This window comes from Humulus lupulus, chromosome 5 (genome assembly GCF_963169125.1).
Source record: "Humulus lupulus chromosome 5, drHumLupu1.1, whole genome shotgun sequence".
NCBI classification, from domain to species: Eukaryota; Viridiplantae; Streptophyta; class Magnoliopsida; order Rosales; family Cannabaceae; genus Humulus; species Humulus lupulus.
The window spans coordinates 182,421,576-182,449,381 of NC_084797.1; the positions used below are offsets into that span (position 1 = coordinate 182,421,576).

A 27,806-nucleotide genomic window follows, 5' to 3' on the forward strand; every position below is an offset into this window, starting at 1 on the left:
AAATATATCAATTTTCATAATAGTTGGAAAGTGTTATGCATAAAGTATAAGATTAAACTTCAAATTTATAATCAAATACTCTAACTAAATGTTATTATTTGAATATTATAGCAACTAAAAATGTGTTATTGAATAGTTTAAGATAACATCGAACATAACATTCGAATACCGTTATAGAAAAGACAGGACTTTTAATAGCAGGGGCTATGTTAGCGTTTTCAGAAGCGTTATCAATACTCCCGGTTAGTAGTTTTTAAGTTATGAATACTGTTTTTTCTTGAAGTGTATGGTCTGACGCAGCTCATGAACGAGCTTCAAATTATTGAGCCTATCATGGGTGAACCTAGTAAAGGAGGAGAAAATAAGACTATTGCTGTTTCTGCTGATCCAGCTAAGGCTGAAGCTAACCAAGCTTCGTCTTTGAAAACTGGAAACAAGATGAAAGGTGGACGAAACAACAACCCCAAGCCTGCAAAGGCGAGTGCACAACCAAGTGCACAGACACCTAAGGGGAAGAACAAGAAAAACAAGAAAGGTAATGGTAAGTGTTTTCACTGCAAAGAGAAGGGGCACTGGAAACAGGATTGCCCCAAGTTTCTAGCAGCTAAAAACAAAGGTAATGATTATAGTTCATTTATCTTGGAAACATGTGTTTTAGAGAATGATAGCTCTGTTTGGATTATTGATTCTGGATCTATTAACCATGTTTGTAACTCTTTAAAGCTTCTTGAATCGTGGGAGGAAGTGGACGAAGGCGGCTTAAAGGTTAGAGTTGGGAACGGAGCGTTCGTTGCGGTCCAAGCTAGAGGAAGAGCTCGTCTGAATTTCGGAAATAAAATTTTAATTTTAAATGATGTATTTTTTATTCCGGATTTTAGTAGAAATTTAATTTCAGTTTCCATGTTGCAATTAGAAGTATTTGTTATGACTTTCACAAGTTTTAGTATATCTATTTCTTTCAATGGATCACAATTGTGTATTGCATGTTTGGAAAACAAGCTTTATATTCTGCGACCTAACGAACCCCTCACTCTTAATAATGATTTATTCAAAGTAGCTAAACCTAGGACCAATAAACGTCAAAAGACCACTAACGATAATATGACGTATTTATGGCACTTGAGACTAGGTCACATTGGCTATGATAGGATTCAAAGTCTTACAAAGGATGGACCTTTGAGGGAACTCACCTTAGGTGAATTACCTGTCTGTGAATCTTGTCTAGAAGGAAAACTGACCAAGCGTCCATTCTCAACAAATGGTGATAGGGCCAAAGAACCACTTGGTCTTCTGCATTTAGATGTTTGTGGACCTTTGAATGTACAAGCCAAGGGTGGTTTTGAGTATTTTGTCACTTTCATTGAAGATTACTCTAGATACTCATGTCTTTACCTATTGCATAGTAAATCAGAAACATTTTCAAAGTTTCTGGAATTCCTAGCAATGGCTCAGAACCAATTAGGTAAAACGTTAAAGATCTTGCGATCTAATAGGGGTGGAGAATATTTGGATATCCAGTTCCAAGATCATTTAACTGAACTTGGGATTTTATCACAACTTACTGCCCCAGGTACTCCGCAACAAAATGGTGTAGGGGAACGCTGGAACAGAACTTTATTGGAAATGGTTAGATGCATGCTTAGTTACTCAACTCTACCAACTTCGTTCTGGGGACAAGCAATTGAAACCGCGAATGACATTCTCAATGTCGTGCCGTCTAAATCAATCCCCAAAACACCTTTAGAACGCTAGAATGGTCGTGAACCTAGTTTTCGACATTATAGAATCTGGGGGTGTCCTGCCCACGTCCTGAGGAAAAATGAGGGAAAGCTAGAACCGCGAACTGAAGTTTCCATGTTTGTTGGCTATCCTAAAGGTACTTGGGGTGGATTTTTCTATAGTCATTCAGAAAAGAAAGTGTTTACTTCTACAAATGCTACTATTCTGGAAAGTGACTATGTCTAGAACTTCAAACCTCGCTGCAAAGTAGTTTTAGAGGAGATGGTTAAAGAATTGACTCCAACCAATGTTCCATCATCATCAATGTGAGTTGACGATGAAATTCCCACTCTTCATGTCCAACCGACACAAGTCAATTTAAATGAAGAAAGTACCACTATTCCTGAGCAAACAGTCACGGAGCCTCGTTGTAGTGGGAGGGTTTCTAAGAACCCAATTCGCTATGGTTTGGATGGTGAAACCAATATGGTTGCTGGTGACAGTAGTGATGATGATCTGTTGTCTTTCAAACAGGTAGTGGATACCCCTGAAAAGGAACTATGGCTCAAAGCCATGAAACAGGAAATGGAGTCCATGTACTCAAATTCCATCTAAGATCTTGTGGAAGCACCTAGTAACTTTAGGGCCATTGGGTGCAATTGGATCTACAAGAAGAAACGAGGTGTTGATGGAAATATCGAGACTTATGAAGCTCGATTAGTGGCAAATAATTTTACCCAAAGAGAAGGCTTGGACTATGAGGAAACTTTTAGTCCGGTAGTCATGCTCAAATCCATTCGCATCCTCCTATCCATAGCAGTCGCTCTTGACTATGAGATCTAGAAAATGGATGTTAAGAAAGCATTTCTTAATGGGAAGCTTGATGAAGTCATTTATATGGATTAGCCAGAAGGATTTAATGTGGCTGGACAAGAAGGAAAAGTTTGCAAGTTGAATAGGTCAATCTATGGACTTAAGCAAGCTTTTCGTTCCTGGACTCATAGGTTTGATGAAATAATCAAAACCTTTGGCTTTGAACAAAATATTGATGAGCCTTGTGTTTAAAAACTGAAGGCAAATCAAATAGTGCTATTCCTGGTTCTTTATGTTGATGATATCTTACTCATTGAAAACAATGTTAAGAAATTATCATATGTGAAGAATTGGCTAAGCACTCAATTCCAGATGAAGGATTTGGGTGAAGCGAGTTATGTTCTAGGTATCCATATCATCAGGGATAGAAAGAACATACTCTTAGCTCTATCTCAAGAAGCTTACATAAATAAAGTGCTTGAACGTTTCTCAATGAAAAATTCCAAGAAAGGTCCTCTACCGTCCCTCCATGGAATTTAACTTTCAAAGAAGCAGTCTCCCCAGACTCCTGAAGAGGAAGATGCAATGAGAAAAGTTCCTTACACATCTGCTGTTGGAAGTCTGATGTATGCCATGTTGTGTACTGGACCAGATATCTGCTATGCAGTGGGAGCAGTGAGCAGGTATCAGTCAAACCCAGGACCGGAACATTGGATAACAGTTAAGCATATCCTAAAGTATTTAAGGCGGACTAGGGATTATATGCTAGTCTACAAGGGTGGTGTTCTGAACCCTGTTGGCTACACCGATTCAGGTTTTCAGACTGATGTCGATGACAGGAAGTCTACTTCTGGAATGGTGTTTAGTCTTGGGGGTGGAGCTGTGATATGGAGAAGTGTAAAGCAGTCTGCAATCTCAAATTCCACCATGGAGGTTGAGTACATATCCGCATCTGAAGCAGCTAAGGAAATAGTATGGCTAAAGAAGTTCTATTCGGATGTTGGTGTTATTCTAATAATGGATAAAACGCTTATGTTGTTTTGTGACAATACAAGAGCGATAGCCAACTCGAAAGAACCTCGAAGTCACAAGAGAAGTGAGCATATAGAAAGGAAGTATCAAATTATTCAAGAATATGTGGCCAAGGGAGATTTGAAGGTTATGAAGATTGCAACTGAAGACAATCTTGCGGATTCGTTTACAAAGACACTACCCGAAGCTACATTTGATAAGCATATCAAGGAAATGGGATTAGTAGAATTAAGGCATTAGTTTCAATTAGTGCAAGTGGGAGTTTGTTGGGGTCTTATGCCCTAATTAAAACCCAAATTCTTTGTAATCTCATTTTATTATCAATAAACTAATAGAAATCAATTTTTGACTTGGTCAATCACTTTGCTTACATGTTTTATTTTCATGATTATTTGTTTAATATAAACTTCTATTAAATCGCGAGCATATAGCTAATCTTATTTATAGTGATGTAATCACAGTGGAATATAAATATGATTATATGTTCAAAATAAGTTAGTCCTAAGATTACTCATTGCACATGATTTACACTGACTTGTCAATCTACGATATAATCTACTTACACATTACAATGTTATGTTCTTTCCAGAACATTAGCAAAGTAGATAAGATCGGATGTATTTGTTACATCGGACTAGACCGATATTGACAGTTGATAAGATAAGTAAACATACCGTTTTTACCTATTCTAGACATATCATATAGTTGACCATAGGTCAATTCAATCTCAATTCTGAGTGGTTAGTATTCTAACTTATTTTATTATTTGAGTTCTTTGACTTGTTCGTTACCAGCTTACCCTACGGACTGGCCCATACTTACATCTTTTGAACTCGGTAGTATAATTGAGTGGGAGTGTTAATCATAGATATGAACATCTATAGCTTCTGATGAAGAAGTGAAATGATGGTTTCCTTTTTGTTTGATTCAAGGTGTTAAATGTTAGAGATCTCATTTCATCAATTAAATTAGTTTATTGAAATATCATTTACAAGGAACTAATTGTTTTAAGGATAAAATACAATGAGGGGTAAAACGGTATTTTAGTCTTATCTCATTGTAGACCGTCTATAGAGGATTGAGTGACAATTATGGTTGTAACAATAGATAATTAATACTTGTCTTTATTTTTTATAGAGCGTTATATGAATTCAAGAGTTCAATTCCGAGTTTATAGTGGAGTCACGAGGAATTAATAAGTTAGTAAATTATTTGTTAGATTTATGATAATTTATTGGAGCTTGATTTCATAGGCCCATGGTCCCCATTTTACCTTGGATAAAATCATCTAGATAGTATCAATTAATTGATTTAACTATCAATTAGAATTATCAAAGTTAACCAGGTCAACTTTGGATAGTTTCACAGAGTTATGTAATTTAGAGAAGAAAAGATAAATTATAGCAGATTTATTAATTAAGATAAATTGATATCTAAATTAATAAATAATTTTAAATCAATGTTCAAATTATAAATAATTAATTTGATAAAGGATTTAAATGATTATTTAATTAATTAAATCAATAGAAAATAATACATGCCTTGATTTTAAGTCAAATGGGCTTAGAATCAAATAGGAAATTTCACGGGCCTAAAGCCCATGATAATTTCGACCTAGGGCTGTTAATTGGCTAATATTTTATTGATTTTCTAATTAAATTAAATGGTCTAATTGAGTCTATAAAATGAGTGCTTAGAGAGAAGTCATTAGTTGAGATTTCTAAGACGACCGATAAGTTCAATCACTGATTTTCTGATAGTTTTAGATTCTCTCTAAATAAAAGTCATTTTCTAAGCCTCTTTGTTATTTTCTCTTCTTCTCTCTATATCTATCTCATGTGTTGAGAATCGCCCACACTAGTCTAGGTGATTCTAAGGATACATTGGAAGACTGTGAAGAAAATAGAAAATCGGTTCAGTTTCTTGATAATACTCTGCGATAGAGAGGATACAAGAGTTAGAGAAACTGAAGGAATGACACTTTCATTCCGCTGCGTATACTGTAAGTATTCTTGTCTTTGTTTCTCTTTGAATTCAATTTTAGAAACATGTTCTAGGTTATCTCATATTAATTTGTTTAATATTAGATCTATATGAAAATAAATAAAGATCATGTATAAGTGATCCCAACACTTAAAACTACCAATTATCAATAAAATAGAAATCAATCACATTTGCTCAATAAAACTCATATTCACACAAATTTCAAGAAATATCACAACATATATAAAAAAAATATGTAAGATATGAGAAGAAAAAAAATACCAAAATAATCATATCTCTATTTCTTTAGGTTTTTAACTAATCTATGATATCCTTGTCTCGGTTGGCGGGAGTAAAAAATACCACTAGTTAAATAAAATTGTAAACTTATTTAATAATGGACACCATTATTAATAACCCACTATTCGATCAAAATAAGAAAACAAAATCTCTTATTTTATGAGCTAGACCCACGGTTTCAATAATCAATAGATTTAGTCCTATTAGTCACCGTAGGGGTGAGTCTAGTAGAATTTGACATATAATTATCTATCTTTCAAAATTTAACCTTATCAAAATAACCAATGAACACCTTTCGTAGGGGGGGCGAATCAAAGCGTCTCGAGGCCCCATTAAGCTATTAAATCTGTTAAACCAATAGTGGAGATCGAATATTATTTTTAAAATAAGCTCATTATAAAATTAAAAAATAGTATTTTTTTATTTATTTTTAGAAAATTAATGACTATGGTTTACCAAAAAATTGAAAAGATTAAATTTTTAAAACCAAAGTCCTATAATTTCCGATTAATTCTAAAGTGTCACATTGAAACAAATTCAATTAATTTATTGTTAATCAATATTTAAGTTTAACTAATATAATGAACCTATACAATTAAGTCTAACTCAGGTAAATGGGCCTTAACAATTGGGCTTGTATGGAGGAGGGTTGGGTCCAGTATGTTGTTCCCACAACAACGGCCCACAATCTTCCATACATGGTCCAAAAGACAGGAATTTAAACCATCGTTTTATGAATTGATTAGGCTCACTATAGTCATGCAAAGCAAATGGGCCTTCACAAGTGGAATCACCCACAAGAGATGAATTTAAACTTTACATTTTCTAATGGGCCCAAATAAAACCTATCATTTTATGAATATTTTATTTGGCAAAATCCATATATCTAACAAACATATGGGCCACTGTATGCATCTAAGCCAATTGCAAAAATACCACATATAGTGCAAACAGACATGTTATAATTGGATGAGCCTAATCATGTTACTATATGAGCAAATCTATGAATTTATGCAAAAATACCACAATTTATTTCATTTGCAAAAATACCACAATGAATTGTCTAGAATTTAACAAAAAATTTGAATTAATTAAATTCTTACAAAAATAAGTCAATTTAAATCAAATTTATCAACAATTAACAATAGTTAATTTAAATTTCATTTATCAACAATCAACTTTGTTTAGGTTAATTTGAAAAAAAAAATATATTAATTTAATTTAAATAGTATTTATCAACAATCAACCAAAGTTAATTTAAATCCTATTTATTAAAAAAATATTTAATTAATTGGTTTAAAAAATGAAAATTTTCAAAATTTAACCAATTTTAAATTTTAAAATCAATATCTTAACTATTTTTTTTTAAAAAAATAAGTTATGTTGTTACAACAATAAGCTAATATTTTAACCATTTTAAAAATATATATATTAATAGTTATAACAACCCTAAAATATCTCAAAATAGCTAAACAAATTCAAATATCCATAAAAATATATAACTAACAAATTTCAAATTTCAAGTAATTTAAATATTAAAAACTATAGAAGAAACATATATTTATATTTTCAAATAAAAATATCAAGTATTTAAAAGAAAATATCGAAAATATCTGATATCTTAATTCTAATATTTTTAATATATTAAAATATTTAAAATTAAGTTGTTAGTCTTTTTTTAAATTTGAATTTAAATCTTTGTAGAAAATATCTAATTATTTAAATCTCAACCAACCAAAATTATCTTATTTTAAAAAAAAAATTTAAATGATAAAATAAATATGATATTTTTGGCTTTGTTATAAATAATCAATTTCACATTTAAAAAAAAAAAAGAAATTTTAAAAAAAAATTATGAACAGTACCCGTGTGCGCGCCTGGTGTGCGCACGCGTGTGCGCGCGGGGCGTGTGTGCACACGCATGGGCAACCAGGCCAAAAAAATTCCGGAAATTTTTTTGTGGAATTTTTCAAACCAAAATCATTTTCTATTCATTTTTAACATGTTTTACACAAAATAAAGCATATATAAAAATTAATGGCATAGAAAACACAACAAAATAACCTAAAAATTGCTAACAATCAAATAAAATGAATATGCTTCATAAAAAATATGAAAAATCATCCAATTATTGAAACACATCAAATAATATAATTTTTAACATGTTCATGCATGAAAATAAAGAAAGACTCTGAGGCCAATTGTTGGAAAAACTTATACAAGATCTTTATTTATTTTCATGTAGATCTAATATTAAACAAATTAATATGAGATAACCTAGAACATGTTTCTAAAATTGAATTCAAAGAGAAATAATAATAAGAATACTTACATTATACGCAACAGAATAAATGAGTTATTCCTTCAGTTTCTCTAACCCTTGTATCCTTTCTGTCGTAGAGTATTACCAAGAAACTGAACCAATCTTTAGTTTTCTTCATAGCCTTCCAAAGTATCCTTGGAATCACCTAGACTAGAGTGGGCAATTCTCAACACATGAGATAGATACAGAGAGAAGAAGATAAAAGAACAATAAGGCTTGGAAAAGGACTTGTGTTTAGAGAGAATCTAAAACCGATTAGAAAACCAGTGTCTGTCATTTGATTTCAAGTCTCACTTAACATTCCTTTTATAGACTCATTTAAATAATTTATTTAATTAAAAAATAAATAAAATAATAGTCAATTAATAGCCCTAGGTCGAAATTATCATGGGCTTTAGGCCTGTGAAATTTCTCATTTCATTGTAAGCTTGTTGGACTTAAAATCAAGGTCTGTATTATTTTCTATTGATTTAATTAATTAAATAATTATTTATATCCTTTATCAAATTAATTATTTATAATTTGAACCTTGATTTAAACTTATTTATTAATTAAGATACAAATTTATCTTAATTAATAAATCTGCCATAAATTCTCTTTTCTTCTCAAAATTACATAACTCTGTGAAACTATTCAAAATTGACCTTGTCAACTTTGATAATTAAATCAATTAATTGAGACTATCTAGATGATTTTATCCAAGGTACAGTGGGGACCATGGGCCTATGAAATCAAGATCCAATATGTTATCATAAATCTAACAAATGAATTTATTAACTTATTAATTCCTCGTGACTCCACTAAAGACTCAGAATTGCACTCTTGAATTCATAGAATGCTCTATAATAAATATAGATAAGTTATTAATTATCCATTGTTACAAACATAATTGTCACTCAATCCTCTATAGACGGTCTATAATGAGATGGGACTAAACTACTGTTTTACCCCTCATTGCATTTTATCCTTAAAACACTTAGTTCCTTGTAAATGATATTTTAGTAAACTAATATTAATTACTGAAATGAGATCTCTATAATTTAGCACCTTGAACCAAACTAAAAGGAAACTATCATTTCACTTCTTCATTAGAAGTTATAGATGTTCATATCTATGATTAACACTCCCACTCAATTATACTATCGAGTTCCCGTGATGTAAGTATGGGCTAGTCCGTAGGGTAAGCTGTTGACATATGGTGAACTATATGATATGACTAGAATAGATAATAACGATATGTTTACTTATCCTATCTACTGTCAATATCGGTCCAGTCCGATGTAACAAATACATCCGATCTTATCTACTTTGCTAATGTTCTGGAAAGAACATAACACTGTGATGTGTAAGTAAAACATATCGTAGAGTGGCAAGTCAATGTAAATCCTGTGCACTGACTAATCTGAGGACTAACTTATTTTGAACATGTTATCATATTTATATTCCACTGTGATTACGTTACTATAAATACGATTAGCTATATGCTCGGGATTTAATAAAAGTGTATATTAAACAAATAATCATGAAAATAAAACATGTGAGCAAAGTGATTGACCAAGTCAAAAAATGATTTCTATTCTTTTATTGATAATAAATGAGATTACAAAGAAATTGGGTTTTAATTAGGGCATAAAACCCCAACAGATTGCGTTGTGCTTACCTATGTTAATTAATGATAGCTTATCTGTATATCTGATTGAAAGGCTCGGCTTATAAGTCGAAGGTTAACTGTTATATCTGATCGAAAGGCCTAACTTATAAGTTGAAGGTCATCTATGATATCTGATGGGAAGGCTCGGCTTATATGTCGAGAGTTTATCGATTATATTCGAATGAAAGGTTCGGTTTATAAGTAGAGGAATTATCTATTGCATCTGATTAAAAGCTTGGCTTATAAGTCAAGGATCTATTTATGCTATCTGATTTAAAGTTCAGCTTATTAGTCGATAATATATTTGCGGGTTTAAAGGCTCGACTTATAAGTCAAGGGTTTCAAAGCTCGGTTTATGGGTCGAGGGTGGCAATAGCGTGCTGAACACCAGCTGGTGTGGTTAAGCTAACCAGAAAGCGTGATATACGCTTGAACGACCTTATGGCCGCCTAAAACAATAAGCGATAGGTATGCTTGGCCAGCTCTAAGGTTGGTTATACATGGAATTGGGCAACGGGCCCTGGTGTGGCTCTATAGTCACTTATCTGGATTGAACGCATGCACAAGTAGGGTTATTATGGCTAGACATGCTAATTATGATCTTGTGATCTGATGATTTACTGCTTATGAGCATGATTATGTTTTCTTGTTGTGCCTCGGCTCACAGGTGCTAAATGGTGAAGGTAAAGGAAAAGAAAAGTTAAGTCAGCCATGAGTTGGAGAGCTTCAGACGCAAAGTGTACATATGTGGCCTGCTCGACCGCCACGGCCAAGATTATCAGTTAGAAATAGGGTTGGACCTTGATTTTGCCGCTTAGGTCGGATTTTGTATTAATTTTGAGTTTGTAACAGTTTTAAACTCTGATGGGGTCCCATGTAATGCAATCAAACTCTTTTAATGAAATTGTTGAATTTTGACGGAAATTTTAGTACTTAAACCTGTAGTTAGTTTCAATTACACATTTGAAGTCCAAATGACTCGTTTAGCGAGTTAAGCACTATTTAATTACATAGTGTAACGATTCTGGGTTAGGATGACGTTACAAGCAATATTCTCCAGAGATGATGCGGGAGGATCTGGAAGCTGTGTAGAAACAAGTGCGCGAAAGGAAGCAGGAGGGCACTAAGTACAACCGCACACTTATGGCGTATGCAAGGTAGCAAGGATTCAAGGTGGCTAGTGAACCACTTGTTCAAGGAATCACCGTGGAGTTTATAGATAAGCTCAAGAATTCTTACCCCTTACATAGCTTGTGGATTTAGATGTTTCATGACATGCAGTTTGGTTTAGTTTGATTATTTCATTGTATTGGTTTTTGAACTTAGTGGATAATGGATGTATCAGGATATTTTTCTTTTATGAATAAATGGAGATTAGTTGTTTGATGGATTAAATGTTATGGTTCTTGTTTTGAAAGTTTCACTAAGATACGCTATTGGTTTCAGGAATGAACTAAAATCACCCCTCTTTGATTTGATGGCATTGGAAGTTTAGGGATTTGGAGGAGAGCATTGATCTGAGTTTCAATGGGCTAGGAGTTACCATAAAGATGCAAGGATTAGGAATTGTGGATGAGGTTATTGATCGATAATTTTTCATACTATGTTGTTTATGCCTGATTCTATATTTGGGTTTGATGTTAGAAACATGTGGTAGGGATTCAAGGTCGGATTTTTACGATTTGGGTGTTTCTAGGTTCAACTGGTCGATCGGCTGGTATGAACTGGTCGACTGGTCTGCGATTTCTCCCAGGTTTAAAATTTTCCCAACCGATCGGCCGGCTAATATGAACTGGTAGACCGTCCTGCGATTTCTGGTATTTAATTTTCAAAGCAAACGATCGACTGACCTATTATAGAGAGGTGCATATGTTTTTATACATGAGAAATTTGGGTCTATAAGTTATGGGTATCCTAATGTAAGGTCTTGATACATCTAGAAACATGTTTTTATGGTCATTTGGGTCCTAGGAAGTTAATGTATCTATTTTTGAGAATGTTAAGTTGTTGATCGTGGATTATGATGTTGTGTAATTAAGGGTTCACTAAGGATACTTGAAGGAACATGTTAGTTTGTGGATTGTTGCTGCTATCGATGTAAGAAAAGTGGACACCTGCATGCAAGGTGTACGCTAAACATACTCAGAAGGTAAGAATTTTAATGATTTGTCTACTTATGGTTGATGTATGATTATGTTAGTGCATGTTTATATTCAATGTTACCTATGTGTGATACTTTGCTTGACATGCTTATGTTTTTAAATGCATGTCTACGTTACAAACTTGCATGTTATGATATGTTGGAAAATGCATGCTTATGTTATTATGTGCTTTAATGCACTATGTTTATTTTTGCTTTGGATTTGACCTTTTGTTTAATGTAAATGTTTATGATCTAATTATTTATTGTGTTATTTTATTTAAACTATTGATTCATGTTCTTGGGTAAGTTTAAGGGGGTTGTGTCCTACACAACTCTTCTTGCTGGGTCCGAGCTCACGGGTACTCTGTGTTGCAGGTAAAGGCAAGGAAGTGGTTATAGGGCAATGAGTTTGAGAGCTTTGGCGGAGGGCGTACATGTTATGGATATCTTGACCGTTAGGGGTCGGGCCTACTTGGAATTTATTTAATGTTTATTGTTCAGTTTTAAGACATGTTATTTTACGAATTTAAATGATGTTTTAAGTCTTGCTATAGAGTCAAAATGTTTGTTTTTTTTAAATGATAACTATGAAACTCCAGAATCTCTTTTCTTGTTAAACATATGGGTTGTCATTTACGTTTGATTTCTTTATAATAAAAAGTATTTTATCTCAACTTTCTTTATAAAATTGGTCATTAACTCCTCAAGGAAATTAGGGTGTTACAAAAGAACGACATAAACTTTGAAGGAGCTAGTCGACCCTTCACCAGAGGACAGAGATTCATAGAAAGCTTCAATGCACAATTGGTCAGAACATTAGTCAACGTTTCATTTAGAAAAACACTTATAGACAACTCGATGAAATGCCTGACCAGTACTTCAGTAAAAACACATAGATTGACATGTTCCAATAGATTTTTATCATTTGAAATGTATTATCATTAATTATTTCATTATTTTTATTATTAATTTTCACACAAGTCATGTAAGACCCACAACTCACTTATGTAATGTTCCTAAGCCTATAAATAAAGGGCTTAGTAAATTATTATCTCTCTAAACTTACATTTGCATATTTTTATACACATAGCATTGTATTCCCTCAAAGCTTACAAAACTGAGCTGATCATACTTATTTTAAATAATATACAAACACTTTAAAAGAATTTTTCTTCAAAAAAAAAATCTTTATATAATAATTACCCAAACCGACAAAATAAGCCAAAATTTTTACTTATCTTATCTTTTAGCTATAAGCAAAATGCAGAAGCTTTTCTTTTATTTGTACACACTTTCTTTCTGTGATCAAAACAGATAAAACAAATTTACTTCTTTTTCCATCTTCCTTTTGATAAAATTATGAAGCATATACATACTATCAATCATTTGAATTTTTACTTCCTTTTGGCTTTCTATTCCTGATACAAATTAAAGTGATCAAGGTACTACACATAGGTACAATATTAAACAATTGAAATGGATATGAACACTTTATAGTTTATTGAACTCAAAATGGAATTGAAATCCGCAGCTTATAGACCAAGATGACCATGAATATTTTTAAGAGCTGTGCTATGCGTTCCAAGGACGAGCACAATCATGGGCAAGTTGGCCCCTTGCAATTGGATTTTTTTGAAAAGAATTGTGATGAGCTGCAGCTTTTTAATCCATTGTACCAATAAAAGGCTACCAAATCAGTTCGGGTGGGAATTCAATCCGGGTGCAAAGCATTTTCCTATTTTTGAAGGCAAGACAAAGTCAGTTCGGGTGGGAATTCAATCCGGGTGCAAAGCATTTTCCTATTTTTGAAGGCAAGACAAAGCACAGCGTATCTAGATCCTTCCACCTAATCATCGTGACAAAATAATCTGAAAACCAACTACCAATGGTCCTTTCAGAGTTAAGGGTGCTTATTCGGAAACACACAAAAATACATTCCATCAACAAATGCCCATTTGGAAACCGAAGGTCCACATGCGCCAGAGTATTTGCTTGTGGAGAGTCCTTTCTGAAAGCTTTACCTACTAGAAATAAGCTTCCCTTTTGCCTGAATAACTCATGCTCCCTTTGTGATGAAGACGATGTGGTGGAGACTTCACTCCATTTGTTCAAGGAATGCAATGTTGCTAGAGCTTTATGCTATGTAGGTCCTTTCAGTATTAGACCCGACATATCTCACTGCGCAGACTTGAAGACATAATTTTGTGGTCTAATAGAGAACTTAAGCAATGAAGAAAAGACAAACTTTGTGCTCTTTGCTAGTTGCTGCTTGTTTATGTGACACCATTTGGAAGAAAAAAAATGAAGCCATATTCAGAAGTCACAAGTGGAATATTACTAGCTTGCTTCAATCATTTCTACATAGATATAATGAGTTCTTCAATCACAATCTGAAGATATCCAGCGTGGTAGAAGCAAATGACAAGCACAAAACTTGGCAAGCAATCTCAGTTGGAGAAACAGAATGGTTAATTTTCATAGATTCCTCCTTCAAAGGTGTTGCAGGTATTGCAACTGTCTGCATCAACTAAATTGATAGGGGATTCTTCAACATAGCTGATCGTATATCCACCTCCTCAGAACTGAGAGTGAAATAGCAGCATTGTTTTGGATCTTAACTGGGCAAAAACCCAAGGTTGGAAGGCAATAAGCTTAGCTTTACACTCCCAAATCACTGTTCAGAACTTTCAGAAGAAGTCCCCCCTCAAGACTGTCGCAATCTTAGTTTACCCTTACAATAATAGAACCAAGCAGTAGTTTTAATTGTTGTTAAGAGATTGGACAACTCAATAGCTGATGGTCTTGCTAAATGGTCTAAATTGTCCAAGACCATTTCTGAACCAATTTACAGTGGTCATCAACTCTTTTCCTTTATATATATTAAAAAAAAAATCCGAAAAGAACAACGAAGCCAATCACAATTGGCAATGAAATTCCCTACCTGAAAGCCATAGAAATATTAGAAAACAAGAGAGAACGAGAGAGAATCATATTATGTGAAATTATAATTTACAAAAAAAAAAAAAACAATACGATTTCTCTTTATTTGCTAAACAAAAACCAAAACCAATATTCATAGCTATGTTATGTGATAACAAGATCCGCGAACATTATAATGGTAATGCAACGAGTACCAAACTGTTCAAGAACAACCTTGATATCGGAACTTGGAAGGTTTATTGAAAGTAAGCCCTGTTCCAAAGACCAGAAGGATATGCGGTATTTTCCATTTTTCTTGCCAAAAGCAAAACATTGTAAGAAAACAAATTACAAATGGATTATTGTTTCCCCTTTTATTTTTAAACAAGCATAAAAACCTTCAGAAATACAAAAGCACAATGCTGGCACATTTTTTTTTTTTTAAAAATACAGTTCTTGGCCAGTCACAAATTAGCCAAGTAAAATTAACTTTCAACTTTAACCAGAAGTAAAATACCAACAGATACTAGTAATATCTTGTACCCATTAATAGGCAGAAACTAAGTCATTCTCAGAGATTCCTACACACACTTCGGCTGAATTATGGGGCAAGTTTTCAAGAATCTCTGATATAAACTTGATCAGAGAGCAAAGTCCACCCAAGAAGTTATGATCAATAACACCCTCCCCTTCGATCACATGTGCAAAGTCAATCAGTTTAATTGTAGCTCCTGGGCCCTCCCCTTTTAGAGTTGCTTCCTTCTCATAAACCATCAGAACCGAACAAGAATAGAAATGGAAAATGGTTTGATCTTCAAACCATGCCTTGAGCTTCAACAATTGTGCCAAGACCCCATCAGCACCACCATAAACATTTTCTGCAAACGCACAGTCTGGTTCTGGAACTAAATCATCTGACAAATTAGATGAAACAAATTTCCTAAGAGCTATTCTAACATCATTTGTACTAAACCCCAGAACATACTTCCTTTCCGGTTTCCAATATCCAGAGTCTTTACTTCCATAAATCTGAAATCCAGATATCCTAAATCCCAAGGGCAAGCTTGTTGTTTCTCTATCTTTCTTAAGACATCTCATGATATAATCTTCAGAAGCTGTCGGGAACCATGTTCTAGATCCCATTTTAATGTCCATTAGAGAAGGATTAGTACGAATCGAAGCAATATCTTCCATGACGAGATGGGGACGGAGACCAGATCCATCAGACGCCTCTAAATCTTTAGTGCCATAATAGGTGGGGAAGAATTTGCGTATATGATTTGGAATTTCATTGTTGGAAGAGAATTTTGTATAGAACGCCACCTCCTGGGAGCCAAGGTCATCACTTTGAAGAGGCTTGTAGAAGCGCCCTGAATTATCTATGAGAGGGCCAATGATTCCTTTACTGGCTTGGTGGCCAGCAACCTGATGATCTGGTATCTTAAACATTTTCTAGAGGACAAGAAGTACCAAAACAATGTCAACATAAATTCTTAAATCTATCATATTAAAAAAATTCAAGAAGTCTCTTTTCATTGATAGATACAATAATTGAAACAAACATAATAAGCTACTAACAATATAACCCCAAAACTAATTACATACATAAATATTCATTTCTCGAAAATAATATTTTTAAGACACAATTAATATTAAATAAAATTGATTACGTTGAAAGTACTTGACCCAGAATCAACAATCTACAAATATTGTAGCCCCAAAACCATCAATATTATAAAATAAGATCATGTCCAATAATTAATTATTTATACTAACTCTTCATTACTTAAAGATATCTTGAAAAGTAGAGCTTTATCATTAAATAAATGAACACCTAATATTGGGGAAGAATTGATCGAAAAAATCACTTTTAAGGTCTGCGGTTTTGATGTTGGATCTTAAGCTGGTAACTAAAATACAAATATCAAAATAAGAGATTCACACTTACATTAATTTTTATTTTAATATATCCATGAGCTAAGAGTCAAATCTAGTTGGGGTTATGTGCTCCCACTGGATCTTGTCTAAATTGTTTTAAGATACATGTAAAGATGTCTTTACATTATTTTATACATGTGCACATATATATAAATAATATTCCAGAACAGTAAGAGCAAAGTATTTATAGAAGCAAAACACACTTTCTTTTCAACAGCCAAGGAATTATTATTTAATGAGCACTTTGAGAACAAATAGAAAATCATACTGATCCTTTAGAAGATCAATTCCAATAAAAATTTACTTCATTTTTCCTGTCGAGAGAATTTAATTTCAGCATTTCAATTTACAAGAATCTAAGCTCAGTACTACATTTTTAAAATTAGTGATCAAAACATTCATATAGAGATTAAAAAAAAAATGGTAAATAACATAACTACCTGATAGGCTGATAGCGATAAAGGGTATCAACACGGGAACCGGGTTTGCCAGAGAACTCCCGCAGAGAGAGAAGGTAGGAATTTCGTGTGAATTTGAGAAACAAACAATAGTAATTGTTGAGGAAGCACTGTTTTTGGGTCTATCCGATGAAGGAATTAGAATTGGGAGTTAGGAGAACAAGATAGATATTTCCGTTTGTCATTTTTATCCCTCTGTCATCTATTATTTAATTTTTTTATTAAGTAATTTTACCTTTTTTTGTTGTGGACTTTTGTGAGATATTTTTTTTGGGCAAACTTTTTCCTCAGCCCATATCTTTTCTCTCTCCCCACCTTACTGGGCATTTATTTCGCTCCATAGTCCATAGCAGACTGGAGGTGACATTGACTAGTGATTAGTTAATATTAAATATTATATTTATTATTTTTGTTGTTGCTTATTTTTAATAGAATTTATCTAATGGGTCATTACATTCAATTCAAGAATATGAGAAAGGCGAGAATGCTTCTTTAAAAGTCTTTGAGTTGAAAGGTTGTTTTAGTTTTAGTTTATTTGGAGGGTAAATTTCTGTTATTTTATCATAATTTATAAGGAATTCTACTAATTATTAAGTCAGATTCTTAATATATAATTTTTAGAAGAAAAATGAGTTTGTTTCTTTGTTATGTGAAATGCACATCAGATTTATGGAGATTAGTTATTTTCTTATGAAAGCAAATATGCTTAAATAGTTAATACTATAACCTCTATTAGTAGAGAAAAACAACTTAAGTACAATAACTATGGGACAAGTCTCTCAAGTTACATTTCTTTGAAATCTTCTAATTAAATTATTCTATAATAATTGTTAACGGTGGATTTTATATAAGCCACTCAAAAGGAAGACAGAAAAAAAAATATATGTGTAAATATAGGTGTTGTTGAGTAATACTTAAAAAAAAATAGTTTTTTATTTAATTAATTAAAAATTTAACAATTAAGTATAAAATAATGTTTAGTAACTCTAATTTTATTTATTATTTTTTAAAATTTTAATTAAAATTTATTAAATTTTGAAAATAGAATTTTTTTTACTTTTAAAATTTTTTAAAACCATTTTCGAATTTTAGTTTTTTTTTCTTCTCTTCTTCAAATTATTTTATATTATTAAACAAAAAATAAAAATAAAAGTTATTAAAAGTATTTATTATTTTTTATTTTTAAAAATAAAAATAAAAAATAATTATCAAACATATTTTTATTTTTTTAAAATAAAAAAACAAAACCAAAATTAATATTTTTATTTTTGTGTTTAAAAAGTTCAACCATAGTTTTTGTTGTAGAAAATGAAGAAGTAAAAAAACGTCTGCTCTTATTTTGAAGTCATTTATATTTCCAACAATGGTTTCATCACATCATTTCATTTTTTTAAAATGATACTAATCTTATAGAATTACTTAATGCTTGTAGGAACTAAACCATAAAAAATGTTGTTCCTGAACTTAAAATGAAATTAGTTTTCACCACAAACACAAATAGTCAACTACTTTTTTAGTGTTTAGGTTTGAATTTTTTTTAGGCTTTAAGTTCATTTGTCCGTTAAAAAATAGATTAGTTTCTTTATTTAAGTTTTATTAACAAACATTAATTTAAGCAATCACACTTTCTTATTTTTAGGGAAAAAGGGAAGTAAATAAAATAAAATAAAAAAAGAAAATAATGTGTTATTATTATAGATGTTCTTTTCTTTATTGCTCAAATTTGTCGTTATTCGAGTTGTTTTACATGGTCAACATAATATTCCTCTTTCATAAGCTTATTAACAAAAAACATAAGCTTATTAACAAAAAAAATATACAGTTTTACTTTTTTGCTTCAACATGAGAGTAACTTACCACCAAGGTAATTAATAATAAAGGTTAATGTATGGTATTAATTTGAATGAATTCACAGAAATGATGTTTCAAGATATACATATCACAGAAATGATTAATAATAATAATAATAGCAAGTCATTGGGCCCAAACACGTCAGGCCAGTGCCTTGACCCCCACATAATAAGACCCCAAATTTTTTTAAAATGTCATTTTTTACATACACAAAAAGACCCCCAAAATAATTTTTTATATATATATATATATTTAAAATAACATATTGTATAGTGTAAATCCTAAAATTGGCATATTTTATAGAGATATCGTTTTATTAAAAGATCAATTGTTTGTTTCCATTTATTGTGTTTTTTGGAATTAAACTTTCCCTTTCTTGTGATTTGTGGAATATTTATATTCATTATTTAACTTTATTTGATTATAAAGGGAAGTAATATCTTGCAAATATTCATTACTTACTCAAAACTATTACTGGAATATTTGACATTATATTTTCGTGCAGCTCAAGAATTGAAATTCAGGAAACTGAATATTTAATGTCATTAATTGTTCTTTCTATTTTGAGCATGTTTTCGATCCGACACAGGTCTGAGCTGTCCCCACCAAAATCGTATCTGTCGGATCAACATCTTCTAAAAAAGGCAATTCTTCATCAATCAAGAATATCTTCAATTATTCTTGCTTTTATTAGGAGATTCTTTCTCAGCCTTTATGAGCACGGAAAAGGACTCTATAAATAGAGCTCTAAAGGCAGTGAGAAAAAGTGAACTCTTAAATGCATAATTTGTGAGTGTATTGTAATATTTGTGAGAGTTCCTTATTTGTATTCAAGATCATAGTATTCACGTGATCTTGTAAAAATATGAGTGCTTGAATTTGGGGTGAGTTTATACCACATTCATGAGTGAATACACATTGTAATTTGAATACAACTTTTATAGTCTTCGGGAGAAGATTTTTACAAGCCTTGCGTCGGGAGGATACAAGCACTCGCTGGCCATTGAAGGGAGTTCAAGTGGTTGAGCGTTTCAATCAAGATCAGATTAGTGAAGAGAAGTACAACAAAGTTGCGGCAAATCTCAAGAGGGAGTCTTGTTTTGTTTAAGTCAATATTTTGTACTTGTGATTCTTTATTAATTGGTTTTATTCTCTGGGCGTGGCCATAATGAGTAGGTTATCTGAAAGGGTTTCTGAACCTTGTAAGAATTTGTTGTGTTATTTATTGTTTTGCACTGTCTTTTTATTGTGTTCAGTTTCTGTCGTGACAAGTTCGGATTTTGTCCCGACAGAACTGCAATCTGTTTAAATAGTTAATTACCATTCCGCACTTTAATTAATTCACATGGTTAAATTAATTTGGTAATTACTAAAAACAAAATTTCAATTGGTATCAGAGCAGGTCACTCATCTCTGAGTATGATCTTGGTTTATTCTGTTTATTGTTCTTGTTCTTGCAATGCCTTTTTTCACAGAATCACTACTACAAAACTGGGATTTCCCGACACCCAACCACGACAGTCAACTCTGTTGACTGTCGTAATTGCTTAGCAGGACTCTACGCCGACAGTTAAAAACTGTAGGCATAGAGACCAACGCCGACAGTTAATAACTGTCACCATTGCTTTTGACTGTCGCTATTGACCTCAACGCCGACAGTTAATTCAAGACCAATGCCGACAGTTAAAAGGTGTCGCTATTGACCCCAATGCCGACAGTTAATTCGAGAGCAATGCCGACAGTTAAAAGGTGTCGCAATTGACCCCAATGCCAACAGTCAATTCGAGACCAATGCCGACAGTTAAAAAGTGTCGCTATTGACCCCAACGCCGACAGTTAATAAAAGTCCAATGCCGACAGTCATAAAATGTCGCCAAAATTCAAATAAAAAATAATAATGAATGAATAGTATAATTTTAAAAATATAAACTAAATTATGTAAATATATCTTTATAATAATTATGTATTTATTAAAAACTTTTAAAACTAGATTTTTTTTGTTTCCAAATTTTTTATTTACTTTTTTATGTATAATAATTTTTATATCAAAATTTAAATGTATTATTCTTTAACATATTTATAAAATTAACTACATTATTAACTATATAATTCTTTAACATATTTATAAAATTTGTATTAGTTAAAATAGAGTTGTTTTATTAATTGGAAAAATATTGTAAAAAAAATTAATGAATAGTATAATTTTAAAAATAAAATAAATCATGTAAATATATATTTATAAAAATTATGTATTTATTAAACAAAATTTAAACTAGATTTTTTTGTTTCTAAATTTTTTATATTATTATCTTTTGTATTTATAATAATTTTTATATCAAAATTTAAATTTATTATTCTTTAACATATTTATAAAATTAATTATATTATTAACTATATTATTCTTTAACATATTTATAAAATTTGTATTAGTTAAAAAAGAGTTGTGTTATTAATTGAAAAAATATAGTAAAAAAATTAATGAATAGTATAATTTTAAAAATAAACTAAATTATGTATATATATTTATAAAAATTATTAAAAAAATTTTAAACTAGATTTTTTTTGTTTCTAAATATTTTATATTATTATCTTTTGTATTTATATAATAATTTTTATATCAAAATTTAAATTTATTATTCTTTAACATATTTATAAATTAAATTAACTATATTATTCTTTAACACATTTATAAAATTTGTATTAGTTAAAAAAAAAGTTGTTTTATTAATTGGAAAAATATTGTAAAAAAAATTAATATATAAATTTATTAGTTATGATTTTTTTTATTAATATATATATGTTTAAATATTTTTTTATAAAAACGTATTGGAGTAATGCCGACAATTCAAATGTGTCGCTATTGGGAAATTGAATTTTTTTTAAGGGGCAATGCCGACACCTATATGGTGTCGCTATTGGAGGCAATAGCGACAGCTTATAGGTGTCGGCATTGCCCATTAAAAAAAATTCAGCCAGTAAATTTTTTCCCCCCAAACCTCAATTTTTCCCTCCTTCTTTCTTTCTTTTCCCTCTTCTTCTTTCTTTCTTCCAGCCAGCCGAAACAGTAAGCCTCCACCTTCCAACCGAAACCATTCAGCCTCCACCAGCCAACCCACCACGACGCCGAACCACCAGCCTTCTCCGACGCCATCGAAGGTCTCCTCCATCTTCTGACAACCGCAAGGTAGCCACAAAGGATTGAAGTTCTGGGGTTGTTTACTTTGCAAAAATAAACAAGGAAGAACAAGAAGGGGTCGAGAAGAAAGGGAGATAGATAGTCTGGTATATATTAATTAGATTTATCTTTATTACAACATATGTTTAATCAATAACATCAATCTTGATCAACACTCCCAGATCTCGCTCAGAGGGTTGAGAAAAAATCTGTTGAGGTGGGTCATCAAGATTCAAGATCCTTGGACTAGACAGTGGCTTGGACTTTATGAATTTTTTTCAAGATTAAAGGAGCACGGTAAGGTATGTTTTTTAACCTCTCTGCTCTTTGTTTTTCAATATTTTAATTTATACCATGGAAGCATTCTACTAGCTAAGTTTGATACCAAAAAGTTGACTATTATTCAAACACATATACTTAACTAGTGATAGAGTTGAACCTGCTGAAACCTTAGTGAACTCATAATTTTGATCATGCTTATTAAGGTGGTTGATGGAAATTGAGCGTGACCCCATATTCTAAAATTTTAGAGCACACATCGTAGTTGAAAGTAGTACTATAATGGGTTACAAAGCCTTGATTGCTCCTTTTACACTCTTCATTTATTATATTGCAAATACTAGTTCTTAGTTGACCAATAGGATCAGCTAAGATGATGATTTTGTTGGTCTTCTACACTAATAAACAATTCTATAAATTTTTCTAAGAAAACAAAGTCATCAGGAACAGAAGGAGCACCATAGAAATCAAACAGTCTATAAATGATTCAGTGAAAAGGTTTGCAACAAAACAAAAACAGAGACCTCCTCAAAACCACCCTAAAAACCGAAAACACTTCTAAACTTATCAACCGACCCCTAACCATAGTTTCGATCACAAACAAAAGTGAAGGCTTAAAAAAACTCATAGTTACAAACTAAGAAAGAGCCCAGAAAAAAGCAAAAAAAAAAAAAAAAGGAAGCTTAGTACCGTAAATAATGAAAGAGAGCAGAGGAGAAGACCCAAAGAAATCTTCACAAAACCAAAAGCCAAAGTCAAGAAACAAACCCACCACCACAAAGCACAATAGATCACAAGAAAGCAGAATCAAGTAAGTAACAATATATCAGATGAAAATTCAAACAAGAAAGGATAATACTACACTACTGAGAGTGAGTACCAGAAGCCCCTACTCAAAATAGCCTCTATATACTATATATTATTATATAATTTTTTAAATGAGTATCCGGTTGTAACCCGAATTGAAAATGCCAAGGTAATCAAAGCTCTCATTCATTACCCTACATCAAACCTATTTATTAACAAAACTCCAAAAGTCAACCATATTTTTAACAACCACATGATCTAATCCACACTCTCATTTATTTGGGTCTCAATTGTTTTTCTTTTTTTGTAATAAACAAATATTTTTTTCAAAATCAAAAAGAGAAAAGACATAATTAAAATTTTTAATATATGCATATCAAACTGGAAGAGTAAGCCAGTGCCCATCTACCAACTCCTTTTACTTTTTCTTTTGGCCCTCACTCACTTACATTTTGACCTTTATCAGTTTAGGAAATTTTGAAAATGTGAATCAGAGAGAGCAGGTGTGTTCTTTCAAGGTTTTATTTATTTATAAGCCTAAAAATGCAAATACTTGTTTGTAAAATTATATTTGACAAATTTCATGTTATTTGTAGTGGATCAAATATTATATGTTTCTAAAACATATTATACAAATATATCATCTCACTTAGCTTGGTAGCTTAGTATTATTATTTTAGAAATGAAATGTTGGCAGGGATTTAAGCATAAACTTATTACTCTTGCATTTATTTTATTTCATGTTTTTGAAAGGCTCTTTGGGATAAAACTCTTGATCTCAGATTTTTGCTTCAGAAAGCAATCTAAAGTTCAAATAGATCATCTCGGGTATGTTTTAATGGTTAAAACTTATTAATTTAGATTCTAATTGTTTAAACATATTTAGAGGTATATTCTTTTATTATTTTTAAAATTATACAAGTATATGTTAGAGGAGTTTGAATATCTTAAATATTCATCCATAGTGAAGTAGGTTCTGGGATTATAATTGTGTGCTGCGGTGATAACGGAAGGTTGAGAACTTGCATGTCTTAGTGAAGTAGGTTCTGTGATATCTATATAATTGCGTGCTGGGGGAGATATCAGGAAGAAAATTTGTTTGTTGTTTGAATTGATTGAATTATTTGTATTAATATTGACAGATGGTTAGGTTACAAATATAGGGGAAGTGTTGTCCTTTTTAAATCATAAAAAATAGTATGAGTCATATTAACCTAGATAGAAAACAAAGGGAATCTCTTTATTGGAAGAAAATAAGTCTCTTATATTTTGAATTTTTTTTAGATTATTTAATTGAACATAATTCTGAAAATAGATTTTTTTTGTGTGTACATTTTTAGACAAAATAATGGCAATCGATAAAGAATGGATGTCAGCGAATAGATTATCAGTGAAATATAAGGATGGAGTTGAGCATTTCTTGGAGTTTTGCGCAAGAAATGCTAAAGATCCTAATAACATTTGTTGCCCTTGTATTAAGTGTGGTAGTGTTCAAAGAATGAAAATTATTGAGATAAAGGGTCACTTATTTAAGTATGGAATAGATCAAAGTTATAAGATGTGGTTTATGCATGGAGAAAAAATCACATTTAGTAGAGAATCTCCATCTAAGAAGAATAATTGTGATTATGTGAATGAAGATGAGAGAGATGACATTGCAGAAATGATAGGTGGCGCACAATTTGAATCAGATTTTGATCAAGGAAAATTTCAATCCATGTTAGAGGATGCTGAGAAACCCATTTACCCTGGTTGTAATAAGTTCACCAAACTGTCAACATTTCTTTCTAATGCAACATATTCAATGCAAGCTTGCTATCAAAACGAGAGACAACATAGTTGCATTGGGATACATCCTTAAGACTGATAGTACAAATATCCATGGAAAAAAGATGCCTAAAGAAGTTGCTCGTGTAGTCGTTGAGGTAGCCCACAATGAGATGGCTAGGCTACAATTTCCTAATTTGAATGCAGGGATCACTTTGGTAGGTCAAGCAGTTAGGGTACCAGTAGCATGGCATAAACATCTTATTATCGACGAAAGTGAGCGGGGAAAGGTAATGTCTATAAGTTTTTATCGCCTAACTTATTTTATTTTGAAATTTATTTTATTTTAACTTTTCCTTGGGTCATAAGCAGAAGAGAGCGCAAGAAGATATTAACGCGATGATACCTTCCACTCAACATGCACAACCCCCAAAGCTACCGCGTGTAGAGCCATTGACACAGGAGGTAGTGTCAATCTCTCACAATGATTCAGCATCTATGTTAAGAAATTTGAGCTCTTTATTGAAGTTTGTATCACCATGGGATAATGACTACCACAAGAAGATTAATATCCCATCGCATGTTTTTGGATACAACACGATTGCTACGCTTTTCAAGGATGATGTGATGCAATTTTGCAACATGGACAAGATTGGGCAAACTCCAATGATATTGTATTTGAGGTATATATTCATGTCTTTTATAATTTAAAGTTTGAATTATATGCATGCCTTTTATAATTAAATATGATTAATTTCTAGGTTGTTGGATGATATACTACATACCAATGGGTTGGATCATTTGTATGCATTTCAGCATCCTGGTGAAGTTAGTGTAGGTCATGAGAATAAGCGTGCCCAAGCACTTAAAGATCGATTCATTCAAATGGGCGAGAAGCAATTCCTTATTTGTCCCTGGAATAACAAGTAAGTTTATATTGAGTTTTGAAATGTTAAGTTCATATAGTCATCTTCTAAATATTTGATTGTTTGTTTTCTAGTGAACATTGGATGTTATCGCTATTTCAACCTCACTCACATTCAGTGGCGTTCTTGGATCCCATTAACCTTCAATTACGCATTGAGATTAAAAATATAGTTAGGCTGTAAGTTTATATAAGTTTCATTCCTTAAAGTATATTATCTTTTTAATAAAACTTGTTTGCTAATTAAAATACTTTTATTATGTATAGTGCTTTCACGCTATATGATACTGAAAAAGGAAAAAGAGTTGTAAGTCTAAAGTATTATAGTCCAAAAGTAAGTAACATTCAACTTTATAAAACATAATATTTAAATTATTAGTATACTAACAAGTATATGTAATATACTTTTACATTTGTCTATGTTAACAGTGCCGACAACAACCAAAAACCACAGAGTGCGGTATCTACTGCATGAAGTATGCTAGGGATCTCATTTCACAACAAAGATCCAGAGCATATCTATCGAATAATGTAATAATTAAATGTGTTTACCTTTTAACTTTAATAAAGTTATATTTTAATTTCATATATATTTGACATGTAACTTATAATTTAAATTATTTGCAGTTCAATTCAGATTTACCATATACTGACGCTGAACTTAATGAAGTTCAAGAAGAGTGGGCAAAATATATTCTACCGCAACTCGCTAAATGATGGCATGCATGCTTAGTACCTATGTGAGGGGATTTAGTCATTTTTTGAACTTTGTATTTCTTTTATTAGAAATTGTTAGAACTAATCAAATATAGAATCAATATAACAAATTATAGGTAGTTAATTTAGCTTTTTGAGGTGCATACTGTGCTAAATATTCATTTTATGTCAAACTTTTTTGGAACTATGTATTTCTTTTATTTAGAAAGTGTTAGAACTAATCAAATGTAAAGTTAATATTATCAATGTTAATTTAATTTAATTTTTTATATGTATTCTTTTACTGCAATTTTTGTGTTGATTTTGAAACCAAGGGGCATTGACAACATATTTGCAATGTCCTCTGGTGTGGAAATTTTGTGACAGTTAAAAACTGTCACCATAGACAGTCAATCATGACACATAATAACTGTCGGCGTTGCTAGCAACGGCGACACATATTAACTGTCGGTGTTTCCAGCAACGGCGACACTTAATAACTGTCGGCGTTGCCAGCAACGACGACACCTAAAAACTGTCGGTGTTGCCAACAACGGCGACACCTAATAACTATCGGCGTAGCCAGCAACGGCGACACCTAATAACTATCGGTGTAGCCAGCAATGACGACACCTAATAACTGTCGGCATAGCTACCCTATGCCGGCATAGGCAAATACGACAGTTAGTCGACTGTCGTCGTTGCTCAATAGCGACAGTTAAAAACTGTCGGGAAATCCCGTTTTTGTAGTAGTGAATGAAGCTCCATAACTCGCCCTCCTTTACTCAATGATTCGAACTATCTATATTGGAAAGTTAGAATGAGAGCCTTCATCAAATCTCAAGATGAAAATGCTTGGAGAGCTGTTTTAAGTGGTTGGACTCCTCCAGCAGAAAGCGATGATGTAACTAAGGTAAAATATGAACTTGATTGGACTGATGCTGAAGATAAACTGTCCAGTTACAATAATAAAGCATTACATCCTATTTTTAATGGTGTTGGTGAAGGTTACATTAAATTTATTTCT

At 31.9% G+C, this 27,806-nt stretch overlaps 2 protein-coding genes across 3 annotated transcripts; one reads left to right on the top strand and one right to left on the bottom strand.

The window, feature by feature from the left end:
* Positions 1-15,157: 15,157 nt before the first annotated feature.
* Positions 15,158-17,480, bottom strand: LOC133777906 (inositol polyphosphate multikinase alpha-like). 2 transcript variants are annotated; one of them, XM_062217663.1, is made up of 2 exons: positions 17,262-17,480; positions 15,158-16,335 (listed from the first exon to the last, which is right to left on the bottom strand). In XM_062217663.1, the coding sequence occupies exon 2, from the start codon at positions 16,330-16,332 to the stop codon at positions 15,430-15,432; it is 903 nt and encodes a 300-aa protein (XP_062073647.1). In that variant the 5' UTR covers positions 16,333-16,335; positions 17,262-17,480; the 3' UTR covers positions 15,158-15,429. The 2 variants fall into 2 exon arrangements, with proteins under 2 accessions (XP_062073647.1, XP_062073648.1); XM_062217664.1 differs by lacking the exon at positions 17,262-17,480 and adding an exon at positions 17,090-17,110.
* A 4,636-nt stretch (positions 17,481-22,116) lies between these two features.
* On the top strand, positions 22,117-25,869 carry LOC133779745 (uncharacterized). The gene is made up of 4 exons (XM_062219661.1): positions 22,117-22,412; positions 22,488-22,607; positions 24,145-25,448; positions 25,531-25,869. Exons 3-4 carry the CDS (start codon positions 25,119-25,121, stop codon positions 25,867-25,869), a joined length of 669 nt encoding a protein of 222 aa, XP_062075645.1. The 5' UTR covers positions 22,117-22,412; positions 22,488-22,607; positions 24,145-25,118.
* The last annotated feature ends 1,937 nt before the right edge of the window (positions 25,870-27,806 follow it).